Source organism: Pseudopipra pipra, chromosome 9 (genome assembly GCF_036250125.1).
Source record: "Pseudopipra pipra isolate bDixPip1 chromosome 9, bDixPip1.hap1, whole genome shotgun sequence".
NCBI classification, from domain to species: domain Eukaryota; kingdom Metazoa; phylum Chordata; class Aves; order Passeriformes; family Pipridae; genus Pseudopipra; species Pseudopipra pipra.
Genome location: NC_087557.1, coordinates 4,307,979 through 4,318,357, shown reverse-complemented (window position 1 = coordinate 4,318,357; position 10,379 = coordinate 4,307,979). Strand labels below are relative to the sequence as shown.

General features: G+C 42.8%; 1 protein-coding gene across 1 annotated transcript in view; it reads left to right on the top strand.

Moving 5' to 3' along the window:
• The first annotated feature begins 226 nt into the window (after positions 1–226).
• ABL2 (ABL proto-oncogene 2, non-receptor tyrosine kinase) overlaps positions 227–10,379 on the top strand; it is a 46,573-nt gene continuing 36,420 nt past the window's right edge. The window contains exon 1 of the mRNA XM_064664168.1: positions 227–583. Within this exon, the coding sequence (XP_064520238.1) occupies positions 406–583 (178 nt within the window). The 5' untranslated portion in view covers positions 227–405. The remainder of the gene's footprint in view (positions 584–10,379) is intronic.

Genomic DNA, 10,379 nt, shown 5'->3' with positions numbered 1-10,379 from the left:
CCACCTGGACGCGTCCCTGTGTCACCTGTTCTAGGTGACCCTGCCTTGCCTCTCCAGAGATCTCTTCCAACCCTTACAGTTCTGGGATTCTGGGATTCTGTGTGCCGCGGCGGGGCGGGCTGGGCTGGGCTGGGCTGGGGGGGTGCGGCCACCTCCCTCGCTCCTTCCTTCCCTCCCTCTTTCCCTCTCTCCCTCCCTCCCTCCCTGGGCGGACCGGAGGCGGCCGCGGGAGCCGCTCCGTCCGCGCTCCGCCGGCGCTCTGTGGTTTAAGATGGCGGCGGGGGCTGCGGGGGCGAGCCCGTGAAGCCCCAGCGCGGAGCTCCGCGGGAGCCGCCGGGTCCGGCCGCGGGAGCAGCGGGACGCGCCTGCCGGGCCGGGAGCGGCGGGATGTGAGCGCGGCCCGCCATGGGGCAGCAGGTGGGCCGCGTCGGCGAGCCGGGCGCGGGGCTCCAGCACCAGCCGCCGCCGCAGCAGCAGCAGCCGCGGGGACCGCGGGGGAGCAGCGCGGCCAGGCCCGCGGGCCGCCGGCGGGAGGCGGCCGGGCGCTCCGCAGAGGGAGGATTCAATGTCTTCACCCAGCACGGTGAGCGGCCGGCGCGGGGGGAGAGGGGCGCGATCGGCCTCGCTCCCCTCCCTCTTTTGTTGCCGTGGGTTTACTGGCAGAGGGGAGGGGCGGGCGGGGGGAGCGGGGCACACACGGCCCGGGGGGATGCTCGCCCCGGCCGCCGCGTCCCAGGGGATGCTCGACCCCGGAGGAGCTTTATCCCCCCGGAGCTCGGGATCGGCCACAGCGGGAGCGAGGTGGCACCGCCGGGGATCGGGACTCGAGGTGTTCGGTCGCTGTCACCGCGGCGGTTCCGAGCTCTGGTTTTGTTTACAAAGGTAAAGGTAACATGTGCTTTGTCTTCTTGTCTGTTTGCTGAGGCGTTTTGCGACTTGCCCTTCTAGATCTGCGAGTCTCTATATAGCTCCTGGCAGAGCAAACAATTTCGTTTTGTCTGGGGTGTTATAGCTGCCATCTGATTCTCGGTTGAAGTTTTTGCCTGTCCGCTTCTATTCTTATTGCTGTAAACCCATACGGGAAATGTTTAATGTAACACGATTCGTTTCTGTAACCTCTTAGCAGGATCCTGCAACTTCAAATCCAACTTTGCAACCACGTTTTTTTTATTATACCTATTTGTGCATTATGTTAAGATGTTGCCAAGTTTTGGAAGGTATGATCAACTGAACCCTGTCTGCCTTGACAAGCACGTTGAGAATAGATGTGCGGATGCACCTCTAATCCTAAAGACCTGAGTCAGCTCTGGAGAGCTTGGCTGGCTTGGCTTTAGGTGGAGAGGGATGTCAGTGTTTATAAAGAAAGGCTGCTCCTGACAATACATGTTTTCTTTTGCTTAATACAGTGAGAGTAGGCAAAAAGATTAAGGAACATGCAACCAGCAGTCTAAAAGTAAATATCATCTGCTGGGACTGCTGACATGTAAGTACCTATCACAACAAGAGCACAGCACTGAATCTGGTTCCTAAAAATCTCAGCGTTATCTCAGCTTTGTTGTTCAGGGAGCACTATCAGCTTTAGAACCAAAACAGAACGTGCTGGCTGAATGCCTGACCTACTATTACTACAATTAAAACTAAGAGTTGTTGGTTTATTACATCTTTCAATCTTAGTGTCACCAACTTCACGTTTTACTCTGCCAAATTTGTATTTTTGTACATTAAGAGGTACTTTGGCAAAAACATTCATGTGATAGACTAATGCTGCACAATCACAATGTCAGGAGATCTCAGAAGTTATGCACATACCCCACTTCTTCCAGTGGGGTAAGTCTGCCTGTAGCAGGAGAGCAGAATTGCTACAGCAATTCTACAGAGACTGCTAAGTGCACTCCTGCTCATGTCAAACTGTCTGTCCGTGTTTTGGTACCAAGATGACTCTTTAGTTCCTGCTCTCACAAGGCAAGGACAGAAAGGACGTTTGTGGGAAGTACAGTACAGCGTGTGGGGATGTGTAGTGACTTCAGAATGCACAGTTGACACTGACTCAAGCACTTCTTTTCATTTCTTGCTGCGTGTTTTGGTAGTGATTTAGTTCAGCATCCTGAACAAATCCTTCCAGCTCCTCCCTCCACCCTACTAAATTTTTAAGTTAGAAGGTAGGGAGCATTATTGACATGCAGTGGCAGGGAAATGGAGAGGAAAAGGTTTCTTAAGCATGCATGCAGATCAAGTCATGTGCCCTGCCAGCCCTTCTGCTCTGTCTTGCATAGAACTAGAAGCAAGAATGAGCCTGGAAAGCCAACACACTCTGAATAAAACTGTTCAGTGACATGTAAAAAGAACACTCACTGCTCGGTGATAACAGTGATGGTATCTTTTAAAATAATTTCTCTGCTATTTATATTGCTTAGGTTAGCTGCCTCAGCCTAAGATACTGGATACAATTTAGGTTTTTGTTGCTTCTGTTATTGTCTATGCAGACTGTAAAGGAAGGTGTGTCAAAAATAAGATACAGTGTTTTATTCTGTTAGGTTATGTAAAAGGGGTGGGGTTTTTTGGCAGTCCAGGTTTTGAGAATTTCAAGGCAGGCTCCAAACTCTTATTCCATCTTGGTGAATACCTCAGCTATTGTAAATTGTTCCCTGATTCCACGCACATTTTACGAGGAATGAGTAAACAACTCAGTATTGATAATCTGTACTAAATGCCAGCCAGAGGTGGGTTTTTAAACTATTTTACCTATTTAAATGCTTGTCTTGGGCAATAACTGAAGATATATGTTCCTGAATCTGTAGTTCACTTCCTTTGTCAGAGAGACTGTCTCCTGTGATCCTGACTCTCCTTGTCCGAGGGAATTGCTCTCAACTTGTATTTTTATTTTTCATTTAATGACCTTGCTGCCCTATTTTATTCAACCTGGCTTTCTTTATGTGAGTTATACACTTCTGCTGCTGAGATGCTGTGGTTGCTGGTGATATTATTTGATCCAGATTCCTCTTTTTTAGTAATTTCTTTCTGAACCTGACCTCCTATCCTGTCTCTAGGACATGTATTCAGAGTGTATGAAAAGTGATGACAAAAGCACAGGGTTCTGGGTTAGCACTCTTGGACCAGTGACTAAACCAGCCAGTCACAGGATGAGCCTGGATTATCTCCCTTCCTTGGCTTTCCTTCTCATGGATGTGAGGAAGACAACCTGTTGACTGTGTGAGACCCTTGCAGGTATAAATCCCTGCCTCAGCTCATGTTGGCACATTTCAGACTACACTGTGCCGGGAGCAGACCGTGCTAAGTACTCTTGCCAGAGTTCATTTTGAAGGGTTGCTGCTTCTGGGTTGTTTATGAAAAGGATGGAAATAAACAATGTTTTCAGCCTCAGACCCATTTTGCTACAGGATTTTGAAGAATACCTCATATCAAATAAATAAAGTGTAAAACCCCTTACCTTAAGCTACTGGAAACCTGTGACAAGCATTTGTACCCAACTAATTTGAAGTGTAGATGTCCTTGAAAAATTGAGAGGTTGAGTTGAGCCAGCTTGTCCCAAGCTTTGCTCTGTTACAGTTGTGGAGCAGAAGCTCTACAGGAGAAGCACTACAGGCACTCCCCACTTCAGGATGTATTTTTGGAGGAAGCAAGGAATTTGAAGATGTTTTCTGTTTTATGGAAAGAACGAAGGGATCTGTACTGTGGCAAGCCACTGTTCCCTCATGAGAACAGACACCTCGACTCCTGGGGCTTTGAGCTCACCGTGGTATTGAATTCTGTGAGCACTGCTATGAAATTGAGCAGAGAGGTCCTAAGCAAGCTGATACACCCCTGTCATCCATTAGCTGTGGAGCAGAGTTCTCCAGGATGCAAAAAGATAATCATGGATTTTGCAGTCTTCTGCAATTAGCCCTTCAAACACCCCTTAGCAAGTATTCCTGACACCTAGTCTGTGACTTAAAGCAGGCAATGGATCATCAAGCTTGCTGGTTGCTATTATGTAGTAGAAAGGAAGAGTGTAAACAGAAGGATTATTCACCACTAGTGTTCCCATGTACTCTCTATCAGAATTCAGTTGTACCACAGGCACAGCAACTCCAGAGAGAAAAGCTGCTGTGAACACTAGTTAGGATCAAATTCTTACAGGTCAGTGCAACCAGAAGAGACAAGAAGTGCTTGGCACCATTATAGGATGAGCTTGCTTTCCCTTCCAGAGAAGGAACAGGGGAGAGAAGAGGGAAGTAGGTTATCTCCTTATCCCTTTCAGTAGTTTGTTTGAGGAAAGGGCTACAAGCAACAACAACCAACAACTTCCAAGTTGCATGGGCTCTACTTGGCTCCTTGTACGACCTTTGAAGAGTGACACGCTCTTAATTTGCTTTCAGAAGAGCACTGATAACGCCCTACTGTACCAAGATACTCTTAGGAATGGTGTTAGCATGCTTTTCATCTCTGAAAAGACTTGCTGAGTGTTGTAGAGCACATACTGCAGGAAAATCAGATTATTTAAATCCTGGCAGGGAAGTCTTTCCAATACCTGTTTGCAATACTGCTACTGTTGCCTTGGTGATATATTTTGGGGTAGTGGAAGGCTCTGCCACACTTGAGCTTTTGATCCAGCAGGCGCAGGACATTTGTTCCCTGTTTTGTTTTCTAGAGGAGGAGTTTAGCAACCTTTTACTATGTGCATCAAGGTCAGGCAAGATAAGCCTATACTTTTAAAAATAAAATTATCATTAAAGCTCCCCTAAGGCAGTCCGAGTGCTATGCCACATGATAAAAACATTCTAAAATAGGAAGAAGCATAAATAACACTGTCCCTTTGAAATTCAGTGAAACTGAAGGGCTGGATGCAGGAAAATGGAAAGAAGGAGAGAAAATAGGGTCAGTTTAACAACTGCACTTTGTGGGCTGCCTAAAATGTTCTTTATTTTTCATCCCAGTGAAATGCAGCAAGCTCAGGCCAGAACTACTTGCCCGCAGACTTTCCTGTCAGTAAATGCCCTGTGCAGATGGAATATAATCACTGTATTCAGTGCCTGACTTTTTGTACTGTAAATCAGAAATCTGGTGGGACCATAATGTATAAATAACTTTTAACTAATTATATGGGGAATAAAGGATAGTTCAGCTGAGCGTCTAGAGGAACATCTCTTGCAGAACATGAAATTATAGACGTGTTCTCTGTTGCATCATTCTCCATGATATCTAAATTATTCCTGCAGATTGAGTTGCATTCAATATTGATTTTTATACCTTGTGTTAAGCTGAGATTTTCACTTACTGTATTTTGCAAATGAGAGGACTCTACCAACTCAACGGAAGGGACAATATAATACAAACTACTGATCTAATTCCTGCTATGTATTTATTCCCTATGTACTTTGCACGTAGACAGGGAACACAGTCTAAAGAAGGTAAGACTGAAATGAAGTTACTTCAAAATGTTTAAGTCAGAACCAACTTAAAAATCAAATTTCAAAGCCCAGACAGATCTCCGGCTTCTCAGTTCTCCCCATGTAGCAGATGGTGTAGTACAAGTTGTTCTAGCAATATTTCACAAACTTGCTATTGCTTGCAAGAGCAATGTTTTGCAAAAAAAAAATTGTGGGATTTTTTTTGGAAATAAGGACATGGCCAAGCGAACAAATCGGTGGGAAGTGAACGTGTAAGCTCTTGGACACACAAGCAAATTGTTACAAGTGGCTTAAATCATCTTTTTTTAACCTAGCAGCTCGCACGATTAGAGTTGGGAGGCAGTTGGACTGTCTTCTGGAGATGCTCTAGCACGGGTGGCTTCAACCATATTTCATGGCTGGTGCTAATTACAGATTCTGGGACAGCAAGCTTGAAATCGTGTTTTCTCCTGTGTTCAGGAGAAGTGACCTGTTCTGTGACCCTCTTCAGCATATGTCAGGCCAGTCCTCGCCAAAGTCAAACCCTACTTTTTTGTTTTATGGCTAAAGCTTGCCAATTGCTACTGTGATTTATTGTAGCCTGTTTTTCTTAGTTGTCATAGCTTAATGTTTCCAATATACTTACTATCCGTAAACTATCTTGTAAATACTGCTGACAGCTGACTAATTCACACTCATAAGAAACTGTATCAAAATCCAGCTAATATAAGCCAAGAGACAGCAGTTTGCACTTACTCCAGTAGGGATGTGTGTGGAAGTTATTACAAGTAATACAGTCGGGTTTTGTCTAGTGACGTGCTGAGCTTATTTTCATCTGGTTGTATTTCAGAAAGCCAAGGATGGATGACTACAGACCAAAGCCTCACCTCCATTCTAACTGTTTCAGAGTCTGATATCCCAAATCCCTGCTTGCCAAACCATTAGGAGTGCTTTCACCAGCATGTAATTACGAGTGATGCAAAGCTTGCACTGCAAATGGCCCCTGGACTGGCTTTGCAGGTGAATCTGCAGTGTAGGCTTAGAGTTCTCTCCTTAACAGCAATCAGAAAAGTATTTACTGACAAATAAATATTTCTCCTAGTTGTTTGGACCCCCAGCAGCACCTTCAGCACAGCAGGAAAGGAACAAAAGCTTGCACTGAGTGGAGTAACACCGTTGACTTGCTGGGTCTGAAGTCATGTGTAAAGTTCTCTCACCATTACTGCATCATCCCTCACATTTCTCTGGTTTTGTGGTTATGAAATACTTTATTTTAAAGGCTGATCTTGGTATTACCCATAGAGATTATTCTCCCCAGAATAAGTGACACTTACAAAACCATTGAGGCTTCCTGTTGGTAACACTGTAAACCACAACAACAAAGCTTAGTTATATTACCCATATCTGCTTAGGAAGTTGCATGTGCTTTGTGGGCTCTCCATAAAGACATGTGCATCTCCCAGAGCAATTGCTTGTCTGCAGCTGGGTATAAATTAACTTTTTAATAGGTGGCTTTCAGTATCAGCTAAATCAGCACAGGCATTCTGAAAAACAGCCCAAAAATAACTGCCTTTTTTTGAGAGGGGGACAAAGACTTCACTAAAAATCAAATTGGTTTTATTTCAGTCTTCTAGTGCTCTTTAAAGGCCAGTTAAACGTACTTCTTTTAAGACTGAACTTTTTCAAGAAATTCCTTTCCTCTTCTCCTGTCCTTCCCACCCAAACATTGTCTTTAGGATCTTAACATTAGTCTGATATTTTTATTAAAAAAACCTATTAATGAACTTAGAGCTTCGATTATGTTAATTTGGAAGTTTTCTGTGACAATGGTGATGTGACAATTGGGACTACAATAATGTAAGAAAAGGAGCACTCATTTTTCTATAGGACGGTTCCGCATCCCTCATCCTTTAATTTGATAATGCTGCTGGATTGGATTTTGGTTTTGTTATTATTTAATACCAAAGTGAAACTGTAGTAGTTTCTTCTTATTAGAAGTATATATGGCAAAGACATAGGAAGCATCTCCTGCTGCTTTTGGGTCAAATTAGGAATCAAATTAGAGTTCAGGAGGATAAGAACATTCTGGATCTGTGACCCTGTGCACCTCCCAGTCTATTTCTCCTTCCTTTCTCCCACGATAATCCCAACAACAAAGCATCAAGTATGTCTTGGCTGTTCCTATTTGTCATCATCTCAACTAAGATCACCATGGCTAATTTTGAAACAGGTGTCAGGCTTGCTTGTGGTTGAAAGAAATCATGTGAGTATTTGCTAAATGATATTAATATTATACATATTGGAGCATTTGGCATTGATCACGAAGTATTCCTGGTTTTCAGATTCTCTGTTCAATTAGACTCATAAATTTGTGGAAAAGTTGGCTGCAGAGAGCAGTGGGCCTCACTAAACACACCAAAACGGACAGGAATTGCAAAGTGGAGAAACATTTCCCCATCTGTGCACGCTCCAACATGGCCCAGGGTAGAAGCTTGTTCAAATATTGTCATATCCAAGTAGATTAGTATTACCTCCTACATTAACCCTAAATATCAGGGGTCTAAAAGGTGTTTACAGAGCACAGATCTGTCTTCTAGACAAAGCCCCAAAATATTTGTACCTTCTAATTTCGTAGCCCCTGGATTGTGAAGATAACCCTTCAAACCCAAGCTGGAGTGTAAATCAATATGATGAGGCCTTCCTTAGTTTACAGGGTCAGCTCAGTTTCTCAAGATTATGTCCAAGCCTTTGCTGCTCAGAGTTGGTTTTGCTAACCAGCAGTGTCAGGGAGTTAACAAGACTGTTCAGTTTTACTGCTGCTATTCAGAAACCCGTGGGAGGCTGCACGACTGATGAGAATATCAATTTTGTGCTGCTGCTGCTGCTCAGGAAAGCCCAGAGCAGAAGTAGAGAGAAGATACAGCTATACTAGTATTCCTGAAATTTACTCAATAATAGAAGAAAGCTGGAAAAAATTATTTAAATTAGCCTTGAAGGAGTTTTATAGGAAATAGTTTTAAAGTGTTGTTTCCCATCCAGCAACCGAATATGTCAAAACTGGCCAATTAATGAAACTATAGTGACTGTTTAGCAACAAAATAAAGTCTGTTTATGCAAACTTTTAAAAATTGATACAAGTTATGTCATCTAGGAAGAAGGAAATGGGCTCTTCTAAGAAATCTGAATAACCTTGAAGATGTTTTGAAATAGTGACATAGCTTCCTTCCTCCATTTAGTCACTGAGAACAGCAGAACTCAAGGTTATACTGACCTGAGCTGGTTTGCATAAACATGGACTTACTCATTCCTGGTGCTTAATGTAGTTTTTCCTTAGAAGACAGGTTTGAGTATTAATACTTTTTCTATGCCCACCACTCCCTTCAGTAGAACTGAAAGATAAATAGTATCCTTTTACTGAGAGCCAATTTGTGGTTCCTTTTCTCTTGTAAATTAAGTTTTTTCATCTATAAACTGGCAAATAAAAATAGCCTAATAGTTGGCAGCTCCTGGGCTCAGATTTAAAGTGCTTAAGTTAAAATAGTAAATTCTTAAAGCTTGAACTGTAAATCACTGAGTGTCCTACGTGTGCTGTTTGGAAGATTGTTATTAATAAGTCAAGTCTTATATTGAGCCTGTGTTTCAAAAGTTCTCTTACAGTGGCAACTTGATCAAAGCATAAAGACTGGGGTATAGGTGAGACCTTGAACAGATGCTCTGAAAATGGTTTCTTTGAGTGATCTCACTCAATTCTGGTGTGTTTTCAAACCTGCTTTTTCACTGGCTTGGATTGGCATTGATAAGCTACAATGGTCTTTATAATTTGTGGCAGTAACATGTATAAACAGTGAGAACCAGCTCTCTGCGAGCCCCAGGGGATTCCTGTGATTTCTCCTGAGTGGGGTTTTGTCATCTCTTTTTGAGGCAGGGAGATGGGAACAGCTTGGGGAGGGATGAACAGAGCCTGTGTAATCAATACCGATGTGAAACCTGTGCTCTGGCCTAATTACCCAGTGAAGCACAACACAATACTTTTTCACTAGTCATCAATTGTGTACTTGTTATTTGGGATTGTATTTGTTGGTTTTACATAATTTTCATTTGCGTTGGTTGTGGTTTTTTTTTTTAATCCCAAGAGTAAACAGAGAAATCAGAGGTACTTTGAGATTAAAAAGGCTTTATCTACAGAAGATCCTTAGCATAAATAGGAAAACAGTATATAATGTCTTGCAGTGCTAGTGTTTTGAGTTATATTTAGCTTTTTTTTTTTTTTTTAATTCAGGATCTTAAAAACCCCTGTGGATATGAAAAGTTGCAACACAGCTATGAGCTGATTTTTCATGTTAGAAGAAACTGGGATCTATTTTTTTTAACTAATCTAATAAATTTGAGTCTGATATAAACTACAGAAGAACAACTAACCCACTTTACATAATTTTTTTATTCCAGAGGTGTATTAGATGCCTTGGGATTGATGTGCAAAGTCAGTAGGTGCTCAAATGATGATTTGGGAGGCCTGCCTTAGCTATCCTGTGAGACAGAAGTCTAGCAGGTTTAATCCTTGTTCTATCTGTTTTGTCAGAAATTTTTTTCACTTTTAGGTTACCAAAAGTAAATATTTTTAAATTTCTTCAGGGGTAAAATGTTTAAAGAGGTCACTGCCCTCTACATCAGTGATTGATTGTGATTCCTGCATCTAGTCCAAAGTACCAATGGTCTTTGAGAAGTTGAAAGAGGCCATAGGGTTTAAGTCTGTCAAGTCTGAGGTTGTCTGAGGCATTGTGCAGAAATTTTAATTCTTATTTTGGTGTGTATAAATCTGTCTAACTTCCTCTGTTTTGTTGTTAAATGGTTAAGCTAAATTTGAATGACACTTGGTATGTGTCTTCCCATCCGCACACAAGCTTGCACAGTGATAGCAGAGGTGCAGTGGCTTTTTCCGTGTGCCATTTCTGCTACATAAAATGCTTTAGTCTCATTTTAGTTGGTGGTGGC